The 26,890-nt window shown below is 40.9% G+C and overlaps 3 protein-coding genes across 7 annotated transcripts; 2 read left to right on the forward strand and 1 right to left on the reverse strand.

The window, feature by feature from the left end:
- Nucleotides 1–333: 333 nt before the first annotated feature.
- On the reverse strand, nt 334–4,665 carry tmem41aa (transmembrane protein 41aa). Its single transcript, XM_029530165.1, has 5 exons — nt 4,374–4,665; nt 3,377–3,527; nt 2,242–2,403; nt 1,599–1,737; nt 334–1,196 (listed from the first exon to the last, which is right to left on the reverse strand). Exons 1-5 carry the CDS (start codon nt 4,538–4,540, stop codon nt 988–990), a joined length of 828 nt encoding a protein of 275 aa, XP_029386025.1. The 5' UTR covers nt 4,541–4,665; the 3' UTR covers nt 334–987.
- Nucleotides 4,331–13,359, forward strand: ehhadh (enoyl-CoA, hydratase/3-hydroxyacyl CoA dehydrogenase). Of its 3 annotated transcripts, none has more exons than XM_029530159.1 (7): nt 4,331–5,024; nt 6,050–6,153; nt 6,695–6,864; nt 7,257–7,368; nt 7,930–8,034; nt 10,783–11,124; nt 11,451–13,359. In XM_029530159.1, the coding sequence occupies exons 1-7, from the start codon at nt 4,951–4,953 to the stop codon at nt 12,701–12,703; spliced, it is 2,160 nt and encodes a 719-aa protein (XP_029386019.1). In that variant the 5' UTR covers nt 4,331–4,950; the 3' UTR covers nt 12,704–13,359. The 3 variants fall into 3 exon arrangements, with proteins under 3 accessions (XP_029386019.1, XP_029386020.1, XP_029386021.1); XM_029530160.1 differs by having other exon boundaries at nt 6,055–6,153; XM_029530161.1 differs by lacking the exon at nt 6,050–6,153.
- A 94-nt stretch (nt 13,360–13,453) lies between these two features.
- zgc:162707 (UPF0524 protein C3orf70 homolog B) lies at nt 13,454–26,677 on the forward strand. 3 transcript variants are annotated; one of them, XM_029530163.1, is made up of 3 exons: nt 13,454–14,853; nt 24,235–24,566; nt 24,645–26,677. In XM_029530163.1, the coding sequence occupies exons 1-3, from the start codon at nt 14,670–14,672 to the stop codon at nt 24,927–24,929; spliced, it is 801 nt and encodes a 266-aa protein (XP_029386023.1). In that variant the 5' UTR covers nt 13,454–14,669; the 3' UTR covers nt 24,930–26,677. The 3 variants fall into 3 exon arrangements, with proteins under 3 accessions (XP_029386023.1, XP_029386024.1, XP_029386022.1); XM_029530164.1 differs by having other exon boundaries at nt 24,235–24,483; nt 24,604–26,677; XM_029530162.1 differs by having other exon boundaries at nt 24,235–26,677.
- The last annotated feature ends 213 nt before the right edge of the window (nt 26,678–26,890 follow it).

Raw genomic sequence — 26,890 nt, forward strand, 5'->3', positions numbered from 1 at the left:
ATAATAATGGCCTGGGGGCGAAGCTCAGTGGTAGAGTGCATACTTTACATGCAGAGGCCTAAGGTTCAAACCCCAGCCACATGGCAAACCAGTGGTAGGCTTGAGCTAGTCCCAAGCCCCTAAGAATGGGGAGGGTTGTGGCAGGAAGGGCATCCAGCATAAAAACAGTACCGCAATCAATCATGCAAGTTACAGAGCTGACTTGCCACAGCGACCCCAAATAGGGAAAAGCCGTATAAAGTGGGGGGTCTAAAAAATGTTGTCATTTTCAGGTCTCGAAATTACATTGTACAATATAAAAAACTTCCAGTTGGGCTTTCAGAAATTGTAAAAACAGCCCAGGACATTTTATTACAATTTACATTGAGAGTGAAAAATGTGATTGTCAAACAGTTAACTTCAAATCGTACAGCATACATTGCAAACAGTGTTTCAGTGGCAAATGAAACAAATTTACATTTACAAAAACTCAACCAAACAATCAGAACCATCCAGCCTGTACATAAGTAGACTTTTAATATTTAATATTTACATAACTTTTTTCCATGTCTATGCTGGAGGTAGACGTTTGAGTGTATAAATTGCATGGCAGGCACTTTGAACAGTAGGTGTTTTCACTGATGTGGTACTCATATTGTTGAGTGCAAGAACAGAGTTTCCTAAAAGTGCTTCTCCCTTTCAATATGATTACTGTACATTCACACATCTATATATAGACATTGTGTATGCTGTACCAACAGAAGTTGAGGTACAGAAACACCAACATTTGGTGACACAGTACACTCAGCTTCGAATCCTATCACCGCTTTGTCATTACTTTTCAAGTCATAATCCCTTTTCAATGTTTAGGTGGCTCAGAGAAATAACGCACGCCACATAAAACAGGATGTCACACAAGCTGCACAAAGCTGGTCGCTTTACATCCAGTCACTCTTGAGGACAGAACATCTCAAAGGAACCAAGGAATAAAATCATGTCAGGAACATATCACTGGGCCTTCTTGTCTGAGATGAGTCCGTTCTGTGACTTGAGACGCCTCTGACTGTAGCGGCGGATGAGAGCACCGGGCATTAGAGCCATACAGGCGATGGCCAGCAGCTGCAGCAGTCTCTCCCAGGAGAACAAGTCATCCAGAGACGATACCTCAGACAGCATGACACCTGTCTGGACACAGATGAAGTTGTACGGCAGGAGACCTATGAAAGCACATCAAAAATAAACCGCAGTGAGTCAAATAACGTTATTCTGAATAGATGCAATCCGGACTGACAACTAATGAGAAAGAAAAGTAATCGTAACCATTCATCCAAAGAGAGTTCCTGTTTGCGGATGGATGTGCTAAGCCAAAGATTTGTGCCAGACATGGCAAGCAAATTAGCAGATGTCAGTCACATGCTAAAATTAGCAACACTATGACAAGAGTGAAAGGTTGGCATGTAACCGGGTGGCCTTTTCAGTTATGATTTAGTTACTTCAAACCTGACACATGAATATATGATGTACAGTGTGGAGAGTTAGGAGAGAGTGTTATCAGATGTGCGAATTTGCTGACAGATCTGACAAACCGTCAACGAAAGGGGTAATCCAAGTGTGCTTACCAATGAAGACGGAGCAGAAGAAGAAGGTAATGGGGATGTTTACAATTGGGGCAGACATGTTCAGAAACCAGTTGGGAGTCATGGGGAAGAATCTCAGGAAGAGCAGAAAGAAGAACAAACAGTCCTGGTTCTCCTCAACCTGATATAAATATATTAAAGGAGCTTTAAAGGGACAGTAGAAGCATTTTTCTTTCATGTCATTTCTCTTTTTTCTATCAATGTTACATTACACTATCTCTGATTGTGTAATAAAATCCAGTGTCAAATGACAGCAACACTAAACAAGCTAGATAGCCTCACACAAGAATGCAAAAAGAATCATGATTTAACTTCAGTGTTATTCTCCATTTTGGAGAATAATACTGCTAAACACAATCTGTTTTCACCATTGGCATAGCAAGTAGAAGTTTACAGTGTACAGAGTGAAGCATACAGTAGACTCTGATATGTAGCCAGCAACAATTACTGTGTCCTGCTTGCACAGGTGTCAGTTACTAAAAAACACTCCTTAAAGAACAGTGTTAATTTTTAAGATGCCAACTTTGTGCATCTGTGCTGTACATGTTTGGAAATTAAACTGGATATGAATAGTGTTATTATATGTAGCTTCCAACTGATTATATAATCAGTGTCACACATCTACCTTTCTCTGCAGCTTGGAGACTTTATCAGGGAAGAGATTCACAATGTAGCGTTTTCCAAATGCCTGTGAGAGGAGGTAGCACATGGTGGAGCCCACAGTGGTTAGCACGCAGGCTAGCAGCAGTCCGTGATATGGTCCAAATATAGCCCCAGCAAGAATATTCTGCACAAAAACAAGTGGAAACCAAAGACCTGTGTTATTACACTGTATCTACATGTGCGTAACATCATGACACACACACCTTTAGCAGGCCTGGGATTAACATCTGTCTTGGTTGATCTGATCACAAGTGGACAGCACTAATAAACACAAATGTGGGCAAATGTTAGCTGATCCATGTGAGCTTCCAGAGTCCCATCTCAATTTTGTATGCTTTATATATATTTATATTTTTTATATTTATTTATATATATTTTATATTGAATATTTTCAGTTTTTTCCCTACTTAATTTTCCTTTGTTGGCAGGACTAACAACACTGATAGCCTCATATTGATTTTATATTTCTTCACTATATTTAATGGCTAAAACCTTATTTTATTTTAGAGCTGTGCTCAGCCGTTTCTTGTGCTGCTGTCACATTCTTTCTCTCACAAACAAAAGGACAATGGACCCATCAGTCATAGTCCGGTTTGCTCAAAATAACAACATATTAGTTCTTTGCATGCAGAAATGATGTGCACATTTATATGCATATAAACCGGGGTAGGGAGATTTGATTGCACGTGGTCACTGAAAATGCACGTGAAGAGGGCTGTCCACTTGTTATCAGACGGGTGATCTGAACACATGTTAGTGGAAAGTCTGAGCAGGACCTTTGTCACCTGAAAGGACTACTTCATGCACACTAAGTTGTGCAGAAAGTGTTAAAAGTGAGCCGTCACAGCTGCCACACAAAAGCAAATTTGACATCTCTTTGTTGTTTGGACAAAATGAGTATTTTTATTCTCAGCAGCTTGTCATCTTTAAAAACAAAAAATCCAAGCCACACACCAAATGCAGGCCAAGTCCCTTTTCAGTTTTATGTCATGTCTCTCATGGAAGGCTTAGTTCTTTTACACAAAGCAAAACCCTTTAGTCAATGTTTCATACTTATTTAAATCAGAATAAAACATCTGAGTATATGTTTACCTTACCAGGAATGAGGATCCAGGAATAGCAAAGGACTGCTTGTACAGATATGCACTGCAGAAAAGTAGCAGGACATATCCAGTGTGCTCTGTCTTGTAAAACTGTAATAGCTCAGCCAGTTCCCTCAACTCCTCCAAGTCTGAAGGGAATTTCAACCTGTGACAACATCAACACACAAATTAGTCAGCTCATCCATGCATTAAGTACATGAAGGATTGGGAGATATGGACAACATATGTTCATACATATGACATAGTCCCAAAATTGACAATGCACATTCACTTACAAGTAAAAAAAAAAATCTGTATAATTTACTTTGGATTAAAGTACAATATCTGGAGTTTCTAAGTACATCTGCCATTTTTATTGAGGTCTAATTGTTTGTTAGAAATATAGTGATGTTAATCGATCAATCAATCAGCCACTCAGCATAAAATTAATCTGAAATGTATCATTAATTTAACAATTATTACTCTGAACTGTTTGGCTTTATGGTGTAGAAAAATGTGGTCTTAATGATATGCAATAGCCATTTCTCTAAGTATTCCCTCAATTTACTGACTAAATAATTGCTGAATCGTTTAATGGAGAAACTAATGGCATTAAACCATAACATAGACATTTGTAAGAGACCCATTCTGGTTCATCTAGACCAGTGAAACAATTTCTGAATTCATTAGTGAACATAGTAACAAGTTAAATACTCTATTTGGCATATGGCATTTTGCTTATTTACATTTATTCAGGTATTACTGAGTTTTTGATCGCTCCCTGATTTCATGTAGCTGGGTAAATAAACTATTCCTAAACCCGTTTAGCGCGTTTATCCGCTGAAACAAGAGTTTGCGGTGATGGTGTGTGACGGTGGGTGGGCATGGTGGCGGTTGCTAGGATGAGTTACCTAGCGACCGTAACGTCACAGTACCGTACAGCTTAAATACTGTGGCCAGAGTTTGTGTTGTTGTTAGCTCGTGCTAACGGCTAACGGCTAACGGCCGTCACCTGCTGGCTCCCTCCGCGCCGTCATGGGGCCGCTCAGTCTCGGCGGTGTCTGGGTGCCCTGCCTCGGCAGGACGTCGCCGGGGCGCCGCGGGCAGGTACAGGGACAGAGAGTACAGGTACAAGCTGGCGGCGATAACTACAGCGACTAGTCCGACGAGGGAGCGCATATTTGCCACTTCGTTAGTTAGCAAACGGCGGCAACAACGGAAAGAAGTAACTGCGGGTCAAGCCCCGCGATGACGTCACATCCGCCTCATGTACTGCCAGACATGAAATGGTATTGATATTGTCCGAATATTTTTCTGTAGTTAGGTAATTTTTTTTATCTCTTTGGTATAGAAAATGTAAACAAAGGGAGGGGATCACAGAGTTGAGTGTTGTGCTCGGCTGCAGGCCAGGTGGCGGCGGTAATGCTCTCAGTGGGCGGTGTTTAGCCACGAAGAAGATTTATCCATGTACGTGACTTGGTGAGAGAAAGTGTAACAAAGGTGCTCTCGTCCCGCATGTGGGCGTGAAGGTACAAAGTTCAGTCTGCAAACCAAAAACAAGTGCGACAAGCTGCTGTTCGATCGACACCATGGCGCTGTTTTCTCGTGTTTCGGGCTCCGTTGGTCTAATCACTCTCCAGAACCCGCCTGTCAACGCGCTCAGGTGAGACGAAAACACAAACAAACATCTGCAAAATAGTTCCCCCCTAAGTTTGTCATGCAGGAAAGCAGTGTGCTGCAGCTTCAGACGTGTGGATGGAGGAATTACGCAAGCGCTTATCCAAGAAAAGTTGCAAACAGAATGGCTCTCTGCCTTCAACAGAAAAGCAATTATACGACCTCAAAATAAACAAAATGTGAAAATATTTTGTCAGAGGGTGATGTCACAGGAAAGGATATTGTCAGGTAAAACAATATTGGATGGTAACCAAGTACACTTCATCAAGTGCTTCACTTAACGTCTTATTTGGTTACTTACAATTTATTCTAATTTCACTTCCTTTGTTTGACAGCTACAACCACTTTAGTTTAGAATAGGACTGTCATGTACCTTGAATGGACACACCAGAGGTACGACAAAAATGCTCCAGAACTTATAACTGTCTTAAAAATTTTAACTATGCTACTTTTACTTAATGCAGAATTCGACTACTTTTTCTTCCCCAGCCTTAAATCAGGGTTATCCTATGTACAAATGGCATTTGAAGACATCTCGGGCTCAGCTCATCAGATTTACTTCAGTAAGAACTGTAGCAACCTAGTCCATGTCAGCTCTGCTAAGAAATGGGCAGCAGTCTTATCTCACATATTTACCCTTTTCTCTATTAGGCAACTGCTGACCAATATCATATAAACATTGCATGGTGTGTTCAGTGGTGGAGAGGGGAAGAAAAGTTACAAATGAATCATAGAAAAATGTTGTGATTCAGTTTTTTTTTTTTGTAAGGACATAGAATCTTACTGTGCAGCAGCAGAAAAGTCTGTCCCTTAACATTAGAAAATAACAATTGAAAGGGCAGCAAATGAATAAATAGGCAAAATTGAGAATTTTTAAGAGGAACAAGGAATTCAACTAGATGTTTAAGTCTTAACTTATATATATATATATATATATATATATATATATATATATATATATAGTATCTTGAAAAACAAAACAACAAAAACCATTTGTTTTATTTTCCACAGTGCAGCGGTGAGGCAGGGCATTGTTGACTCGGTGAAGAGAGCACTCAGTGACCCTGAGGTGAAGTCAGTGGTTATCTGTGGGGAGAATGGAGTATTCTGTGGGGGTATGGATATTTTTCTTTATTTCCAGTAACTTCAGAATGGCAACACAACACCAACTTGTCTTCCCTTCACTGATTTTCACAATGTGCAGTCAAGTCTCTCTGGTCCTCATCAAGGTGTCAAAGGTGACTGAAGTTGTATTCAAATAGCCTTCATCACCAATGAATGCTATACCAGCAACCAAACGATTTGATTTGATTTGAATGCACAGAATTAAATGATTGAAATTGATTTTTTTTTTTTATTATTATTATTTGTATGATGTTTTGGTGTTTTGTGAGACAGGCTTTGTACAGAAAGCAGCCATGGAGCGATGAAATATCACCTTAAGAGAGGATAATACAACAATTAATAACAATTATATTGTATGGTAAACAGTGTCTGCCCCGGTTTCCTGAAGCTTAAAGCAGTATTTTCAGATGAGTGAAAAACTAGACTTATTAAAAAATTACTGAATAATTGATTTGTGTAATCCCCCATCAGAGAGAATATCCAGAAGTTGTATCGCACACCACCAATAATATTGTCTTATTTTCATGACAGGGGCTGACATCAAGGAGTTTGGGGGAAACATGTCTGGGCCTCCACTGATACCGATGATCCATGCCATCGAGGCTGCAAACAAACCAGTGGTGGCAGCCATAGAGGGAAGTGCTTTAGGCGGAGGCCTTGAACTGGCACTTGGCTGTCATTATCGAATTGCACACTCAAAAGTTAGTTTACACCTCAAATCTCTGTGTCTCTCCCTTTCAGTAGCTATCCCTCTCTCTATTTTTAACAGCTGCATTGGTATCTGAGTACCATTACTGATTTCATTGGCAATTGAAATTACGATATAGCTTGAGTCATTAACTGTGAAAATGGTTAACTGAAGGGAAAAAGAAAATAATTAGTTATTTTTTCCCATAAGTCCCAAAAGTCATTTAAAACTCTTGAGTTTGCCTAATTCTGTGTTATAAAATGGTATTTTTTCCACCCTTTTAGGCCATTTAAATAATTCATGTAATATATCTATTGCCAGAGACAGCTGTGTCTGTGAATGTCACGCAGACACATTGCTCAGTACCCTCCATTCATTACAGTTTGTGCCTTTGTGTCCTTTCAGGCCAGACTGGGACTTCCAGAGGTAAGCCTGGGTCTACTGCCAGCTGCAGGGGGAACACAGCGTCTGCCAAGGCTCATTGGGGTCCCAGCTGCCTTAGACCTCATCACCACGGGTAACAAAGACAGGCTAACCTTGCCTAACTTTTATAGGGTTATTATTAATAGTTTAGATGTAGTTTTTAAAGCACTAGATGTAAGTCACCATTAGTAATATGAAGAAATCATCATATCCATCTCAGTTTTTTTTATAGAGCTATGTGTTCACGCATGTGTGTATTTAACTTGTGCCTCAAAATGAATGAAATATGCAATTTCTGCATATTAACATCATGAGAGCAAGATATTAGCATAGCTGTTAATTCTCTACACAAGCCTGCACTTGGTGCTACTCTAGTGTTGGTAGTTTCATCTGCTGACCAGCAGATGTCAGCATGAATTTGTGGGTTTTTCCATCATCACTGCCAGTGAGACTTTGTGTATTTATGTGAAATTATGTCAAGGCAACTGCACTTCTTTGAAATTTTGCCCTTATTTGATTAAGTTCAGGATCATAGAAGGGGAAAGTATATTTTTCCATCAAACAGCCATGGGGTTGCTCTCGTATAATGTATCTAATAATTTAGAAATGTCACGAGTCACCTATGTAGACTCATTGTCTTTAATGTCTACCACAGGCCGCCACATCACTGCTGCAGAGGCCTTGCAACTTGGAATAGTAGATCAAGTTACTAAGCAGAGCACTGTGAATGCAGCTGTGAACTTTGCCCTGAATGTTGCAGGTGAGACACAAAAAAAAAACCCAACACAAGAACTGGTAAAAAATCTATTTTCTTTTCTTTTGATTGAAAATTTAAAAAGTTCAGAACAGAAATTCCCTTTAAAGCACCTATTTTAGCCAAGTCCATCCTCAAATATTGCCGACATGTAGGTTGTGCCGGTCAAAGTAGGCAGAAAGCACGGCAGACACATTATCCCCCTCAGAAATCATAAATGTTTAATAGCTCTGTCAGATGTGCTCTGATGTCTTCACTGCTTTTGCTGTATTATTCAAAAGGGCGAAAAGGGACAAACTTTCCTAGAATATTAATAAAGGGCCCTCCCCAGTCATTTAGGAAGATGAGGATTTCCCCTTGACTCAAACTCATTTACCCACCAAATGCAGTGTGCCTAGCAGTTTAAAAGGAATAATTTCTCACCACCTATTCAGGTTTTCGACATGACAAAAAGACTTGACCTTAAATATAAATGAGAATTAAAACATCAGATCTTACAGGCTGGCTAACATCAGCCTAATTTACATGTAATGTATTGCTGTTTTGAAGTAGTACTGTAGTTTGTTTGTTTTGTTGTGTTTTTTTTTTTTTTTTTTTTGGAAATGTTTTTATATGCTTTCTAGCCTACAGTTAGATGAGAAGAATTGCACTTTTTATTTCTGGTGTGCCATGCTTCTAGTCTTTATGCTCAGCTAAAATAATTCTGGTGCCCTGGCTAGTTTCATATTTGATATACACAAGTGAGCGCGGCATTGATCTTCTCATCTAAGCCTTAGCAAGAAAGACAGTCTACTTCCAAAAATGTTAAACTAATCCTTTAAGCGTTGAGGTATGAACCAGTATACAAACCCTCTTTGATGTGTGTGGTACGTGAGTGGATGTGTTTTGTTCAGCTTTGCCTCAGCAGAGCACTGTTTATACCACAGCCTTTGATTCCCCTTCATGAAATGAAGATAAGATGATGTCTTCATGAGTGTACATAATGAGTTGCTTGCTTTGGTGATGTCATCTTGAACAGTTTGTTGTTGGCTTATGTGGCAAAAACAGCTCATTTCCCAGACTTTAAAATTAATAAGAAACCTTGTACTTGTGACTAATATTGTGCCTTATGTAAATAATCACACTACATCCATGAAAAAAATGTTGACAAGAAGTCATAAGGTTTGTGTGTCAAAGGAAAAAATTTTACAATCTGAAGATGATTGCAGTTTTAAGCTTTTTAGAAATGATTTTTTCCACACAACACTGCCAAGATGACTTGGAGTGGGTGAGAAAGTGAGTGTTGTTTGTAAAGCTGAGGCTTTCAGTGAGTCAGGCAGAAATGCCAGCGGGAGATTTGGGGCGATTGAATCAAAATCTGTGAAGATTTTGACAGATACACCAGTCTCGAGTTATTATCAGGCATGTTAAATGGGGACAAATAATGTGTCTAAATTTACAAATTTAGTTTTCACAGTGTCTGTGATATGGGCACAGACAGCTGATGAGTCAACCATCACAGAACAGATTTAGTGTGTCCCATCCATGAATCCAAACATAAAACACCATGTTGCTACAGTAAAAGGTGTGTGTGTGTGTGTGTGTGTGTGTGTGTGTGTGTGTGTGTGTGTGTGTGTGTGTGTGTGTGTGTGTGTGTGTGTGTGTGTGTGTGTGTGTGTGTGTGTGTGTGTGTGTGTGTGTGTGTGTGTGTGTGTGTGTTAAAATTGGTGCACGTGTTGGCTCTAGCACACACAAACACAGATTCAAGTCTCTCACTGTTGACAAGATTAACTTTTTTTTACCCCAGTAGTTGCCACATCTGCCCACTACATCTGTCAGGATGGCCAGGCTTCCCACTTTCTGCACAACCAATCCACAGCTTAACCATTTACAGATTAACTGCTTCAATAATGCCCTCCTAAAGCACATTGGACTCACATTGCACCACCACACAGTATCTGATTGACAATTCACTCTGGGCAGAGTGCATATTTAACCAGCCTGAAATGACCTTCAACTTTCATTATTCATGTCATATATTGATCCTATCAGACCAAAGTGTTTATTTGACCAAGTGGATAATATAAATAAGATGTGGCTGCTGTCCCTTTAAGCTTTACCATGGTGACCCAGTTTCTGGCCCAGACCCATGGCTGAGTGTAATTCAGTAGAGCTGTGAAGGATTCTTACTGCTGTCTCATGTAATCATGTCAATGGAGACAGGAATGGGAATTAGGATGCTTTTAACAAGGTTTTAGTAGAGTGGCCCTCTTTTTCACGATCATTGTTCCCAAGCTTAAATCACCACAGACAGGAAGTCTTGTGCTGTAAAATTTTTAGGCTCTCATATTTTATCTTCTCATTTAGGTTCACCTGGAAAATCTGCACAGTATTGTATCATTGCCCACAGAGACTCGCAAAAGTTCAATTTCCTCCACTTTTGTTCTCCGAGTTAGTAATTTACTGACTTTTTTGCCCTCCATTAAATAGTTGCTTTTCATTTTCTGTCAGATTGGTTATATTCAAGGTGAGCATTAACAGATTCCCTCTGATTAGTTTGGAAATGGGCTTTCAAATCACTCCGTTCTTAGAAGCTCTTGAGCTATCTTGTCATTGAGTGTGGGAGTTTGTCTGAAACTAGGACTAAGACATGATTTAAAAAAAAAAAAAAAAGTAATTTAGGCATACATTTTTATTTAGTTTAAAGTTGTAACTGACAGCATTACCACTGACAAGCACCAGAACTTTAAGTAAATAAAGATGTTTCTGTTTCAGAAAAACCGTTGGACGCCCGTCGTATAAGCACCTTCCCATGTCCACATTCATCGGATTTAGACGCTCTGTTTGAAGAAGCGATGCAGAAGGTGCAGAAAAGCGCACGTGGAGCCATAGCACCAGTGGCATGTGTCCAGGCAGTCCGAGCAGCTGCCACCCAACCTTACAATCAGGGCATGGAGAGGGAGAAAGAGCTGATGGCCACTCTCTTCACTTCAGGCCAGGCCCGTGCCTTACAGTACTGTTTCTTTGCTCAGAGAGCTGTTGGCAAGTGGAGGATGCCCAATGGTGCCTGCTGGGACACAAGCAAGCCAAGGCCTGTGCATAAAGTAGCTGTCATCGGTAAGAGCGTTTGGCTTTTCTAATTGTCCAGGCTTTCAATAAGCACAAGCGCATTGACTCATCAAACTGTCTATGTGGCATCTCCACATTCACGTTGCCTATGGAAACTAAATCCTCATGTACAGTTCAGCTGAGTTTAAAAGCCTGAATACACTCCCCTGCAGGGTGTATTGGATACATGGCAATATGCATATGTGAGGCTTGGCAGCTTGTGCATTAAAATTTTAATATTTGGAAAAAAGAACTTCATGCTGCCAGGCCAAAACATTTACGGTCTAGCATTTTTAACTTTGTGTGTCACCACCATATGATTTTTGTCCACTAAGGTCTTGGCACCATGGGGAGAGGCATACTAGTGGCCCTGGCTCAGACGGGGTTGTCTGTGGTCGCCGTTGAGACCCAGGAGATGCAACTAATGGAGGCAAAGCAAGCAGTATCAGGCATGTTGGAGCGAGGGGCAAAGAGACGTGGTGTGGTCCCCACACTTCATAACATCACTTATAGCCAAAACATTAAGTCTGTAGCAGAAGTTGACCTTGTCATCGAAGCTGTGTTTGAAGACATGGCTCTGAAAGAGAAAGTCTTCCAGCAGCTATCTGCTGTTTGTAAACCAGGCACATTTCTATGTACCAACACTTCAGCTCTAGACATAGACCATTTGGCTTCACAAACTGGGAACCCAGAGCTGGTGGTCGGGATGCACTTCTTTGCCCCAGCCCATGTCATGAAGCTGTTGGAGGTGGTGTATGGGCCACGGTCCTCTCCTCAAGCTGTGGCCACCGCAATGCATTTGGGAAAGAAAATGGGGAAAATTGGTGTGGCTGTTGGTAACTGCCGGGGCTTTGTGGGAAACCGCATGCTGAAGCCATACATTGAGCAAGCCTTCTTCCTGTTAGAAGAAGGAGGCACACCTGAAAAGATAGACCAAGCTCTGGAGGAGTTTGGGTTTCCCATGGGTGTGTTCAAAATGTCTGACCTCTCTGGACTTGATATTGGCTGGAGGGTGAGGAAGGGAGATGGGCTGGCTGAGTCTAGTGCAGCATCCCAGCAGTCACCTAGAATCCGTGACGGCCGCCGTTACAGCCCCCTCGGAGACCTGCTCTGTGAACAGGGACGATTTGGACAGAAAACAGGGCATGGGTGGTACCAGTATGATAAACCTGGTAGCCAGTTGGCCAGGTCTGATCCTTGGCTCCACAGCTTTCTGGAGGGGTATCGAGCCCAACATGGTCTTGTGGCACGCCGCATAGACCAACAGGAAGTGTTGGAGCGCTGTCTCTATGTGCTGATTAATGAGGGCTTTCGCATCTTGGAGGATGGAATAGCTTCAGGACCTGAAGACATCGACATCATATATGTGTTTGGCTATGGCTGGCCCAGGCACCGCGGGGGCCCCATGTTTTACGCTGGTATGGTGGGGCTGGCGAAAGTTCTGGAGAGGCTGGAGCACTACCACCAGGCTCACCCTGATGTGCCCTACCTGCAGCCCTGCAGTCTGCTCAGGAGACTGGTTGCCAGTGGTAGCCCACCTGTCAACACGTGGAAGGAAGTCATCAAGAAAGTCCGCAGCCAGCTTTAAATGTCATATTTGAATTTTACTATCATTATACATTTAAATAATGAGGCTCTGGACAGTGCTGCTGGTTGAGTGGTTACCCAGCATCCCATGTAATCGCAGCATCCAGGGTTTGGTTCCAGCTTGGGACTTCCCAGTTTCTTGTTGAACCCTCTGCCAAATACTGATTGAAGTAATGGCATAAAAACCCTAAAAAATATTGAAAACAAATTAAAAAAAAAATGATTTCATACTGTGATGAACTGTACGTACTTGATTTTATTTTAAATAAATACACTAATCATAAGGCACCTTATTGATTTCTTGTATCAAGATTATAGGTTGTAAGAAAGAAGTCATTTTTTTCTGTAGACTTAATTGGTCCACTTGTACAATCAAACCCCTGTATTTGTTCAATTTAACGCATTATTGTTGACAATGTAACAGGGATGCTGATTCAAACAAGAATATAGGGATTGTACTAGTTTCCAAAATGTTGTTCTCCTCATGGATGTACCGAGGGTGGACAAACTGTAAGAGACACCTTTTCGTATACTTCAATTAATGACTAATCGAATAACTAATCGGACGAGATACGTCAGTGTTACCAGAACTGAACATGAAAATTTTATGACTTGATGTGTTTGGTGCAGTGGAATAAATTACATTGTACAAATGTGCTTTATAAACTTGTATTTCAGTGTATGGTGAAAAAAACTGAAACAATATAAAGTCGATCTATCGATCTATGATAACAGATTTCTTCCAAGGTCGATCTCCAGTTAAATTCCATTTGGTTTAGTACTCTTATGATCATCAAACTAGGATTAGCAACATTTGCATGCAAAATGTATAAAACAAACTGATTTAGGCTTGTTTTAGTTAGGAATTTATACTAATATGTAATTATACAATTTGGTAAATATTTTACTGTATGTACAGTGTAATAATACAAAATTGTATCATCAGATGGCTCAAGAAAAGTGTCATCCTCAGTGAGGAAGCTGTCCAGTGTGTACCGGAAGGATGTATTCATTTTAACTCTCTTTGTTTTGCTCTCAAATTCATTTACCTGCTAGATAGTTCATTAGCTCCGTCCGTGGAAGCCTGATTGGTGGAGTAGTGAAGGGGAAATGTCCCTCATGTGTGTGATTTCTGCTGACTCAGTTGCAGTGATGACAGATGAGAGCTGAGGAACAGGCCTCTCAGCTGCTTTTACAGGAGTCAATGGCTCATTCCCGGCCGGCAGGGAGCAGATGTTAGGGCTGCCCTCTAGCGGCCCAAGGCTCCACGCTGAGCAGCTGGAGCACACTGGAATCTGCGTGTTTCCTTTTATTTTATTTAAACTTCCTCAGTATTTCTTTGTTTCATGGGCATGTCGCGTCAGAAAAGGAGGGTTAGGTTTTACGTGTGGTGATATAAATTGAATATAATGAGGAAATGTTTCTCGTGAAGCGAATGTATTGAGGCCAGTCGTTGGATGTATGCGTGTCGTGTCCAGAGCTCGGTGTTTTGAAGTTTTTACAGGCTCTGATGAAAGCCTGGCTGTGTGTTTGAAGTGCGCAGAGCAGCTGGCTTTGTGTTTGTGGACTCCTCCCGTCGTGTGATGAAGTTCAGATGCGCGCCGTTGTTCCGTACGCGCGTCACCGGCGCGCAGAGGAGCTTTCCCGACGCGGGGGGAGGATGGAGAGCCGTGTGGATCACGACCACTGTAGGCTGTCAATCTGACATTGCACCTCGCCGACCGAAGCTCCTTCTTCTTGGTGTGTGTGTTCGTGCCCGCTGAGCGGAGGACGCCAGAGATCCAGCACGGTCCGGGTTCCAAGCTGAAAGCCTTCATCCCGGGCTGCCTGCTCCGGAAAACCTCGTCTCGGTCCTTTCACCGTTATGTTTTAGTTTTTCTCGGACGAGGCTGTGAGCGTTTTGTACGTTTTTCTTTTTGTTTTTGTTTTTTTTTTTTTTTTTGTTTTTTTATCCAGGAAATGTTGGCATGGCCGCCTCGGGAGCTCATAAGTGTCCGAAGAGTGAGAAGTTGGACGAGGCGCAGGCTTTGGCCAAGAGCTGTGCGGGGAGACCAGACTTCCTGCCTTGTGATGGGCTCTCCATCTGCGCTACACACAGCCACGGGAAGTGCTTCAAGCTGCACTGGTGCTGCCACTTGGGCTGGTGTCACTGTAAGTTTGTTTTTCCATAGCTCCCTGTTTTTAGCACGCATATAAATCACTGTCACTATAATGACAAAGATGTAGCCCAGCGGACGTTTGGCGCGCCCAGCCATGTTATGAATGCACTATAATCAGTTCACTGTTCGACCTCAGTCATACTGTATATCTGCTGAAGGGATGAGGCAGATGTTTAAAAGGCTTTACAAAAGGCAGCCTGTAATATGAGAGGTTACATAAAAGTGGGCTGATTCCTCAGAGGCTCCAATTTGCTGAGCTGTGGTTTTACTGATTTCCCCCTAAAACTTCAAAACACATTTCACAATCTTATTTTTATTCACTGCAACAATAACTGAATCAAATTTCTGTCTTATATAATACGGCAAGCACATTTTTTAACCTCTGTCAAACCTTCAAAAAGACTACTTCATGAATGAATTATGTGGTCCAAACAATGGAGGCTGAAAAACTGAGCGGGGACATGGATGTTTATGCCCATTGTTCTCATGGTAGTCACTGTCTGTCTTTAGCTTTTCCTTAATGTGCAGAACGTTTAGAAGTGGCCTATAGATCTAAATCATCCGAATATAGGTTATCTACCAGTGTTCATACCTTAGATCTGAATGACATTAACCTACATTCAAGATAAAGCACCAATTGCTGTGTTTCTACTGAGCGAATTAATCCAGGAATATAATGATAACCAATTCAGATTTAAAGGCATTTAGGAGTGGAAATCAATAGAATGACTAAAATAGTATCAATTTTGACATCCCTTTCAGTTTACTTTATATTGAACTCAAAAGTAGAAATGGGTCCTTATAACCTTCAAGCAGTCCTGGTTTTCTGTCTGTTTTACATCTTTTCTAGTCCTTCATTAAAAAAAAAAACAAACAACAAAAACCAGTATACACATCATAGCAGCCCTCGATGTGAAAGCACAGGTGTTTATTTCACATAATGTCAAAAAAAGTACACTCACAAACAAACACACACAAAAACCCCAAACTGTCAACCTTCCTTTACTTCAGCTTTCCTGAAAATACCTCAATGACGTGCATCTTGAATTAACACACTTGAATCATCACTTTCATTTCTGCTTTTAAAGTCCTGTGATGCTCTATATTTTCCCTCATGTCCACAAATCCCTCGGAAAAACAGAAAACACCATTTTGTGCAGATTTCCAGAAGTACTGATGAATATGGACACTCTAGTTGATTCAACCATGTAGATCTGGCCCCACAGACATCCTCTGTACACATTCACTAGGGCAAAAATATGTATTAATCCCCTGTTGAAAATATTTCCCCCAACTGCACATATGAAACTAGACATCTACAGAAAGCTCAGCCATGTTACAAAGACATGAAATAACATAGTATGTATTTTATTTTAGGATTAATTGGACACATGAAACAATTCCAGCCGTGCCCTTTGAAGTTAATTTTATATTTTTAGCCACAGTAATTTCACAGGTTTAAAAGACATGACACCGACACAAGTAGCTGTCATTCTTTGGTAAGAGCCCATTTTTACATTGACATTAACTCAACTCTTAAGCATTATCATAATAGGAGTTATATTGACTATTAAACTGTCTCCAAAGGCAGAGCACAAACCTCCAGCTTTACTTAAACATGGACAACTCCCTTTGCCCTTTAAGAACTGTCAGTGGTAATTTCAACACCTTTGTACCCCAGACATTTCTCTCCATTTAAACCTTTCTCAACCTGACACTTTGACACCACCACAGAATCCCAATAGCGGTGCTTGATCCCAACAGGATGTCCGTTTCTTCATGCTGCCCTACATTACCCCCATCGCCGGCTGCCCTGAAAATCCACGGATCAGTGTAAAACACAATCACCATCCACTCTACACCAGTCAGTCGGGGCTTACAGTGTGCAACCGCACAAGTCACATTGTAATCTTTGCTATGTAATCATTGGATTTAGATGCCTTCCTCTGTTCAGAACAAGCCAAGTCATTTGAAACATCTAATGTGGCAGGAAACTGATGAATTCTATCCAATGTTTATCAGGAGCCACATCCGGGATTTGTGATTCTCTGCAAAGTCTGCTCAATGTTACATCATTTGTAAATATTTAGCCTTGCTCCTCCTCTGCTTTAAATTATTCATCACTGACTCAAAAGGTGCTGTACAATGAACACGGAGACCTCTGTATATGATTCAGGCTCTTTTGTTGCAGAAAAAAGCCAGCCACATTGCTATGGAGCTTCTCACCTTCACATCTCTTTCCTCCGTAATTCATGGATCTCTCCTGTGAATTACAGTGGATGCACAGTGAGAGTAGACCAGCTCAGACTGCTGAATCAGGCAGAACCAGGACACCCAGTGAGAAAAGTATAGCAGCTTGCTTCTGCATGCAATGCCCACCTATTCTGCTGCTTGGCTCTCTCCCTTCCTTCTGGAGATATATAATTCTGCTGGATTGAAAATAGTTGTTAAACCCTTATCTCATCCCATTTTTCATTTTGAATGTGCCTATAACTGTCGCCTGGAGAATGAACTTGTTTTGAAGCTGATCATTCTGCATTCACCACAGGAAGTGCTGATAGACTGCCTTTTTAATTAAAATTTTAATGGGTTTCTGGGGAAACAAATACAAAAGGTCATTGGGCTTAGCATTAGAATTCTCAAAAACAATATATATGTTTTCTTACCTTACAACCATATGGGGTAATTACCTCTGACCTGATTCCTGGCTTCTCCATAAATTGCACAGCTTCAGCAAACTGCTTTCTGTACCAGGAGGTCACCCATCATCCTTAGGGAGTCGGAAAAGAAAAAGAGAAAGAAAAAAGAAAAAAAAACACGTGGCTTTTTCCTATCAGAAATTACTCCCAAGTTGTAGCCCTGTTAAAAACTTTGACAGAAAATATGGGGAAAAAAATGGAATTGGGCGTAGGAGGAGGCAGTGTTCCCAGCTGGTGAAAACATCAGTCCAAGCCTCTCATTAGCGGTAATTAGCTGTGTTTAGTGTCACCGCCAATATGTCATGTCTGGTGAGAGTTTCTGCTCACAGCAGCACTGAAACCACCTGGTCTGAATGCTTTTTTCTGTCTCTTTATCCTCTACTAACCAATTACAATTAACAGCCAGAGCAATGAATTACTCATTAAGAAAATCTAACAAAGTCTAATGACTCCGGAGCAGTTGTGTCAGTCTGTTCGTAATAATTCAGCTCAGATTTTTTTTATGTAAGATCTTGTACTTGCGCTGTAGACAGAAGCAAGCGGGCTCCGTCAGTCAGACGTCCTCTGCAGCTTGGTCTGTCACACAATGCGGCTGTGGCTTGCAGAACTATCTAAAAGGAAAATAAGGCTTACTGGAGAAAAGCCCTGACCTTTATTGATTTGGGAACTACCTGAAAATTTACCGCAGTGCTGAATCATAAAAAGCTTCACCTATTATTAGTGGATCAATATATTGTCAGCACAGACCTGAGGGGATGTGTTTTGATCAATTGTTCATGTTTGTGAAGCACAGTGCTCTAGCTAGTTTAACAACTGGTCTCTCAGTAATGGAAGCACAGCAGCAGCATAATAACAGTTCAACTAGTTTGCTCTTCTATTTTATTTTGTGAAATCTTCCTAATGCAATACCACATTCCCTGTTTGTGTTGTTATCCCTTCATCACAGCTTGGCAAAGAAGCACTATCTGAGAAAACTCGTGATTTCTAATCCGGACAGCTGAAGCCGAAGCTTCATATAATTTTTTTAGCTGAATTTAGAAGCAGATATTTGCACTGAACAAGGAGACTCTGTCAATGAAGGGAGGTTTGAGTAATGAGTGAACAATCCCACCTTCCAGCTACTACTTTTCCTGTTTATAATGCTGATTCCAAATGCTGCTTCTGCAGTGATTTGCTGTCATAATTATATGTTCAGAGAAGCTTGCTAGTTTCCTCCCTTATGCTCTGACAATTTCCACAGAAGCCATGATGACATGTCACAGTTGGAAAAGCAGAAATAAAGTCTAAAATGAACAATGGCTGATTTCTGTTTCTGTTTCGGTGCTGTTGCCAGGTTCATTCGCTGTCATGTTTATGTTCCCTTACTGGGAACATTTGAAAATAATAGACATTGTAACTGTTATTAGTAACAAGCTGAAAAAAGCATAGTTCCTAAATTAACATTTCACGCCCCACCCCACCCCCAACTGCACTGCCTGAGCCGTACAGTCTGGTAAATTTTTAACCTGGTATGATAATTACAGATCATATTATACATCATGTATGTTTTTTGCTTTTTTCTTGGACTCTAATTTCTTACAATATAGTTGCAATGCTAGTAATGGAGGATTTGAGGATTAGTGTGACCACTAATTGTTTTTATGGCCATATCAAAACAGCGTTCAACTAGAGAGAGAGAAAAAAAAAAAGTCAGTCTTTTAAGGTGCTGTATTTGCATATTTGTGTTCGCTCAAAAATAACGTGTGGGCTCAACTTCAAACTTCATTCCTTCACTCAGCAAGAGCAGTCTGCAATAACGCCAATGTTAACTCTGGATTTGCTTCTATTTCTATCACTTTCCTTTGGCACTTAACGTATTTAATTGCCTTGCGGGCAATGCTGTTTCTTCATTTTCTCATTTTAGGCTTAGGGCAGGCTGAGAAACTGTCACATATTATTTCCTCCTGAAGTTGGAGCTATATTATTGCCATGGTAACCTCAGTCGAAGTCTCTGCAACACCATTCATTGATGTCTTTTAACACATTGATCATTTCAGTTCTTTTTTGCACGTTAAATAATGATATATGGCAACTTTCATTTACTCACAGCAGTTGAAACTGAGTGGAAAAACAGCCGAGAGGGGTTAAATATTTTTAATATGGCGGCAGACTAAACATTGGCCGGGAACAGTCTTCCTCTGGAGGCACTGAGCAGGAAACAGGAAATGAGTTTCACATGATGCTGGGTCACACCGTCCCCTCTGCTGAAATTTGAAACTCATGTTGTTGCTACAGCTCAAACCCCTTTGTTAGACAGATTTAAAGACAAAGAGCAGTGATCTGCCACTGGGCAGTGTCCACCGGCCAAATGGATACAGCAGCTGTCACGAAGAATGATAACAATCTGCTAAGACTGTTTATTTTGTGCACCTGATCTTGTCAATATGCTGCTTTGAACTCTTATAATTCTTTTAGACCATCAGTCTGGAAATACTGCTTTGGATCAAATATACAGAAACATGAAAGTGAGGGGCTGTTAATGACTCAGTCTCCACAGTAGCTTTGATACAAGCTAATATTAAAGTGCCATAATCTGTAAGAGACACCTCGTGCTCATTCATCTTGACTATGGGTTGGGTTGTCAACGAGGAATCTCATTCTCCAAGCATTTCCCTCCATATTGAGTCTGCAGGATGAAGGCAGGGCTGATATTTTGACACACTGGTGTTGAATCTCTGGGAATGAGACGGAGACACCGATGGGCTTCATGCTGCATAACTCAGAGTGAATCTCCAGAGAGAACTCCAGTATAGAACTAGAGCATGCAGTTGTTGGCCAGACATGTGCCCAGGAGAGAGAGGAGGCTTGCAAGATATAGAGATATATTAGTAGCCGAGTTGGAGTTCCTCACTCCTCTGCTGCAGTCGCTCCTCCAGAGAGCAATCTGTAACTTCCTGGCAATGAACTGTCTGTTTTCTCGAGTTCTCATTAACCTCTTGCACTCAGATTTTTCATCACGTCTTTGAAAAAAATCTGTTACCGCATATAATTCTCTATCTCCCTCTTCCATCTGCTTACTGAGTAAAATAATTTATCCACAAGTTTCTCCAAAATAAATTGCTGATTCTCTTACATTTATTTTTATCTCTGGACATCTTTGTCACTTTTTCCACAAGCAAAGTTTATTCCCAAAAAGGGATGCAGGGAAGAGGGTTACCTCCACAGCTTCTAACTGCAGAGGTCATGCATTTATAATTACAATTTTGCGGTGAAAAGTCGCTGTTTCCTTTTTTGAAGAACAGCCTCATTTACATACCCCCTGGTTAGTGATCCTACATCTCCTCAGTGAACTTGTTGCATTTAGTGGGATTCCATGTTTACATAATGAAAGGAAAGAAAGTGGGAGTCAGTCTCCTTTCACAGTGCCACATATCCTGTGGCTGCGTATTATTCTGCTCTATTCAGGCTGCAGTCGGCGGAAAACACTGTTTGATTCCTCTGCTCTTGATTTGTCTCAGTATGATTGAACATTGAAAGCAGTCGGTCTGCAGAGGAGCCCATGGTATTCAGTTCTCTGGCACTGACCCAAAATCCTCACATTTACCGTGGATGCTTCAGGTGTCTCTCTTTGTCCGTCAGTCATCATTGTAACAAGGCCTGAAGTGTTTTGTGACATCACGCTGTCAACAAATGGCTGAAAATCTCAAGGATAAAGAAAGACAGCGCAGAAACAAAAACAATCGTCACCAGTATCTTTTTTTTTTTTTAATTCTCACTCTTAAGGGATAATCTGGAATTGTGTTTTTCCTTTGTCAACAAATCCCTCTGCAGTTTGAAATAATGGGCCTGGAGCAGAGCGTTATAGTTATTAGCAAGTACTGTTGGTTTTCATCTTTTCGGGGATATGTGGACAAGCAGAAAAAATACTGGACATTTTCATTATCCATCTATGAAAACATTTCTCACTGAGAGTACGGGAACTGATATTTGGCTAAATGTCATGAATGACGATTTTTTTCATCTCAGCCTTGTCAGTTTGGAAATACAAGCACACACTCACTCACAGGGCAGTTAGAGCATGCTATCTGGCATTATTGTGTGACAGCTATAGCACTGGGCAATACAGAAGGTCAGCGTACAAGTGAATATCAATAAAGCTGCACAGGCTGTGTATTAGCTGTCAGTTAATGTAGGTACCAGCCTGGATAGTGTACAGCAGCACGGAAATCACTCTTCTGCATGAAATGATTTGTTTTGCTTTATTGATATTTTTGTTGTTGACATTTATTTTGTATTTTCTTGCTCTCTGTTGACAGGATAAGACAATTACAACCAACTGACGAACAATTATTTTGACTTTACAAATAATACAAAAGTTATGCAAGTTCAGCAATTTTCTTATTTTCTACATGCTTGAGGTCACATGTCTAAACCTATCTAATGTATTGTCCTTGCCATAGACAATTTTTGAATTATCCTGCATCATTTGCATACATGTTTTGCCAGCTTCTCAGCTTTTTTGGTGCATTGCTGCAGTTGTTTGTGTGTTATAGCCCCCAGCTATAGATCTGAGAAATACTGTGAAACTGCTGGCACGTATTTAAATTATGTCACCCACATGCTTGTGCATCAGCATGATACTAACTGGAAAAAAAGAAAAAAAAAACAACAACTGATAAACTTAAAAAAAAAGTTCTATAGCAAAATTAATAGCGAAAAAAATCCCCCACTTGTTTATCTTCACATGAAAATTCTGCCCTCTCACTTTTTTTCAGACTAAGTGAGATTAATCTCACACATAATGTGGTGTCCTCAGGGGCCCAGACAGAAAGTAATATATCTAACTGAGGGCAATCTGCTAATTCTCCATTCTGCACAAATTTCAAATCGACAGGCAGTCTGTGGTCTTTCTGCACGGCTGTTGAGGACAACTGGTGTTAGTGTGGCGTTTGCTCTTTATGCCTGTCTTCTTTGTTGTTTTCCTATGCATCTGTCTGTCCCCCAGTGCTGCTCCTGGTATTTGAAACTCCAGATGGATGAATGCAATTAGATGTAATATTCTAAAAACTAAATGTCAACACATTGCCCTCTACAGCTTTAGCACTCATTTGTTGGTACTATGGTGTCTGCATGAACGGGCTCGTCTCAGTCGGAACATGGACCATTGAGTTTTTCTCATTAAACAGAGGATGGTTACTATTCACCCCTTTTTTACGCGGCAACATTAACTCCTGTTGTAAACCACATAAAAACATAACACACTTTTTAAACATGTCAAGTGTCTGTCATGGCCTCTTCTAATCACGTCAAATGGTGATGTAGACATGAATTTTGGTAAAGCTTTTGTTCTTTGTTGATTTAGTTCCATTAAATATCTATTATTATTACAAACTCTCTTTATCCGATTCAGCAATGTAAAGGGGAGCCGCTTCCATTTGAAGTAGTTCGATATTTTCAGTGTAACCTGGGAAAAAGTGTGTGATTGAATGGGTCCCCCAGCCGGCGAAACAAAAGACAAGGACACAGAGTGAGAGGAAGTGATGCGTAGGCCTGTCATCTTCTGTAGTTTTTCTCTCTCCAGGGAGCCTGCTAAACACACATCTGAGCCACGCTGTTCAGGCAGCACAGCTCAGAGTTGGAAGCAGTGGGCTGCAAACAATGAGTAACATTTGGAAGCAGTCGTTTTTGCACACCACCAGTACATGAGTTGCCAAAATGGGAGGCACAAATGGAGGGTGTTTTATTTTATAGGTTTCCTCCAGAACAAATGGATTTTTTTTTTTTCTCTCTGCGGCAACCTACAGTACATTAAACCGACCTAATCAACTATGTTACACATGCAGATGCAAATCAGCACCACGTCAGGATGCCTGAGCTAATTCTACATGCCCTTTCATCATTTTCCATTCCAGTCTTGCATCAGTTTTCAAGGGCCAAAATGATTGAAGCCCTGAAATTTAAAGTTTAAGGCTGCCACTTAGTTCTGCTGCTCCTTGGATCTAAGGGCCAGCTTTGCATTAACATGATGCATTCATATTTGATTTGGTGCAATCAAATATACTTTTATGTTATTTATGAAGAGAAAAGAGATTGGGTTGATTTTGATACGTAAACATTAAAACGCTTTTTTTGTTTTTTTTTGGGCGTATTTATTGTTTTACATATATTTGGCATGTAAAAACAGAAAGCACGGGGCCCACAGAATAAGAAGTGCTGGCATTTTTAATGACATGAATGACAGCTTTTACAGTCTGTACATATGCTGCTGCTGGGAGTCTGGCCAAATGTTCCCACATGGTGCCATATTTTAATTTTATTTATTCAACTCTGTATTCAATGTGTTGAACATATTAGCACACAGTTCTGATGAATGAGGTAAGTCTAATATTCCTCTCTTCTTTTAACCCTTTGTTGGTCTTCACTGTCACCCAAAAGAACTACCTGGCTCAGTAGCTGCTACAGCTACAGTTGCACTATGTTCACTTACTTGTCTCTAATTAGGTCTGCTGCCGAATGCAATGGATCAATAGGATAAAAATCAATAAGATAAAAAGTACTGAAATGGGCTTTAGTGTTTCGGGGACAGTGATAATTTTTTTCTGCATTTTGTAGCAAATAAAGTAAATAACTAAACAATTAAGATGAATTCCTGTTTAGTTTTTTTTTCTTTTCTTTTCTTTTCCCTGCTCCCTTAGGTAAATATGTCTACCAACCCATGACCAATGTGTGCCAGCTGCCCAGTACAACCGTGCCTGCTGTGGGCTCAGAGTATAGTAATACCATCGACCTGTCCGTCTCTCTGGCTGAGCGCTTCCTGAAGCTCGCTCCCTGCTTCCAGTCCCCTCCTCACTTGGAGTCGCCCAAATACTGCGTGATTGCGGATCTGTTTGTGGACGACTACATTGTGAAACGCATCAGCGGGAAGATGTGCTACGTGCAGCGCCCTCCGCCTCCTTTGCCAGAACCACCTCATCCTCCCACCCCTCCCCCACCTGCTCCAGCTACCCCACAGATGCCCCAGACCCCTGCTCAGCCTTGGCAACCACTCAAGCCCTCGCCACAGACCCAACATACACCGGCGCCAGCTCCTGTGCAGCCGGTCCAGCAGGTGTACAGTGAACACAAACACCCTTCCCCTGCGGATAAGATAAAAGGGCCCAAAATGGACCACTGCTCCTCTCCATCCAGCTCAGAGGACTCTGGCATCAACGCGCTGGGTCTGCACTACCTGGAGTCCTGCGAGGAGGAGAGTGAGGAAGAGGAGGACGACGAATTGAGCACCGATGGAAACTCCAGCCCTGGCAGCCTCTGGGATCAAGACGAATGCTCTGTGCTTTCTCCTTCCAAGTCTATGATAGAGATCATTGAAAAGATCGAAACAACTGTGTAACCGTCACAACGTCGACACGGACGACAGCTAAGAGGCAGCAGAGCAGAATGCAATTAATGAGAATAACAATGGATTTATTTTACATGGATCAGTAGAAAGCAAACCCTTCTCTTTAATACTTCAGCAGAGCTTTACCGGGTTTGTTTTTGAGTTGAATTTGCTTTCCTGCAGGTAGTGGAGGACTGTACTGCACCCCCATACAGCCTGTCCTCTGTCCACACCCAGTGCATGGAGTTACTTACTTATTACAATTCAGAAGAAGAAGGAAGCACAGGATTATCAAGCACATGCACAGCGGACCAAATAGACGCCTTGTACATGGTAATTGTATGCTGAGAAATCTAAAAATACAGAAATATGAAAGTCATAAAATAAAGACTATAGAGTAGGTGCACTTCCTTCAGAGAAAAGCAGAAAAAAGCAAGACATTTTCCCGAAATGTCTCTCGAAATTGCCGAAGCTAGACAATGAACAGTGATGGCATAAGAAGTTTTCATCTTGATAATAAGCAGTTAGGTAATGCCTCATTCTGGCAGTCAGACTCTATTCTGATTCAATATTCAAGTGGAAGATAAGTGTGCCATTTCTTGTTCTCTGGTCAGTGGTTCCACCCACGTACGTTAGTAATTCGGACACTTCAATATAATAACCATCAAGGCCAGCTACCTCCAATGGGCCTAAATCACATCAGCCTTTTAACCCATTAATTACTAAGCTCTCAGCTGCTGGGACAACCCTGCTTTTATCAAGTTCTTCGTAAAAAGGAAAATGGTCGGCCCATCGTTTGTCTGAACTTTACTGACACCAACACAAGCATTAGTTGGATAGGTCAGTGTTTGACAATCAAGGAAAACATATTAGAAGCACATTCCTACAATGTACCTGCCAGTTAGGACTGCAGAGACTCGTTTACCTTAAAAAATAAAATCTAGTAGACATTAACACATTGTTCTGACCACCTTTTCCTGGTCAAGCTGAACTGAGATGGAGCAATGTTCAAGGTTAAGTGGGGTTTTGACCTCTATTAGCAGCCAAGAAATTCGAGAGCATGGAAGTGTCTCTGACCCAGCTTCAGATACAGTGGTAAGAAAAATGCTGTCGCAGTCAGGGAATACATATATATATAATCAATGCATTTAAACTCATAAATTGATAAACGTAAAATGTTATTTGCTTTCTGAGAGTGAAATATGTTTTGATGCTGGTTGAGGATGGGGAGGTCAAGGAAAGGTGTTCTGAGGGTTGTCACAAGGCATGAAAATCTGCATAAAGCTCCCTTAAAAGGAAGATTACAGTAGGTATGGAGTAGGCTGCCGAATAGTTGTTTTGATGTTGTTATGGACATAATATTGTAAGAAATAACTCATATATAAAATTAGTATGGTAGCTCATGATGAGCTCTTTTTTTTTGTCGGCACAGCTATTTCCTGGAGCATTATCACCAAAAATCACTAAAATGTTCTTCACAGGTATGTATTGCTACAATGCTACAACCACTAGAAAAACATCCTTTTGCATGACTGGATTTATTTGTCCCGAAGTCCTGTGTCAAAAATGTGTTGAACAAATTTGTACTTTGGAGTGTTGAAAGCACAAATCGTGTATCTGTTCAGATTGGAATAAACTTTTTTTTATTCAGGGACAGTCCTTGGCATTACACAGAGCACAGCCCCTCTTACAGCAGTTTTAAACCTGTCTTATGTCCTTATTATTGTTATATTATTTTCATATGAATAAATCTTAATGAAACTCAACATTTTCTCCCTCTTGGTTTGAAATATGTGGAAAATCTTCTGCAGGAAGTTGAAATCTTTTTTTGAAATACCTTCAGACTTTCTCCATCTGACACACAGATGACTAATACTCTTCAAAGCTGAGGTGAGAGAGCAAGGTAAAGTGAGAAATGCATTAAAATGTTGTCATTACTTTAGCTTTAGTTGTTTGTCTCTCCTGAAATGTCG

This window comes from Echeneis naucrates, chromosome 21 (genome assembly GCF_900963305.1).
Source record: "Echeneis naucrates chromosome 21, fEcheNa1.1, whole genome shotgun sequence".
NCBI classification, from domain to species: domain Eukaryota; kingdom Metazoa; phylum Chordata; class Actinopteri; order Carangiformes; family Echeneidae; genus Echeneis; species Echeneis naucrates.

Bases quoted from the DNA above. Each gene is read 5' to 3' on its own strand.
- tmem41aa (XM_029530165.1), bottom strand. From the start codon at position 4,540: ATGCGCTCCCTCGTCGGACTAGTCGCTGTAGTTATCGCCGCCAGCTTG. The intron at 2,404-3,376 runs GTAAGGTAAACA...GTTTTTGTGCAG, and splicing joins TTCCTGGATCCTCATTCCTG to AATATTCTTGCTGGGGCTAT. The intron at 1,738-2,241 runs GTAGATGTGTGA...TATTTATATCAG, and splicing joins TCTCCAAGCTGCAGAGAAAG to GTTGAGGAGAACCAGGACTG.
- ehhadh (XM_029530159.1), top strand. From the start codon at position 4,951: ATGGCGCTGTTTTCTCGTGTTTCGGGCTCCGTTGGTCTAATCACTCTC. The intron at 7,369-7,929 runs GTAACAAAGACA...TGTCTACCACAG, and splicing joins CTTAGACCTCATCACCACGG to GCCGCCACATCACTGCTGCA. The intron at 11,125-11,450 runs GTAAGAGCGTTT...TTGTCCACTAAG, and splicing joins GCATAAAGTAGCTGTCATCG to GTCTTGGCACCATGGGGAGA.
- zgc:162707 (XM_029530162.1), top strand. From the start codon at position 14,670: ATGGCCGCCTCGGGAGCTCATAAGTGTCCGAAGAGTGAGAAGTTGGAC. The intron at 14,854-24,234 runs GTAAGTTTGTTT...CTGCTCCCTTAG, and splicing joins CCACTTGGGCTGGTGTCACT to GTAAATATGTCTACCAACCC.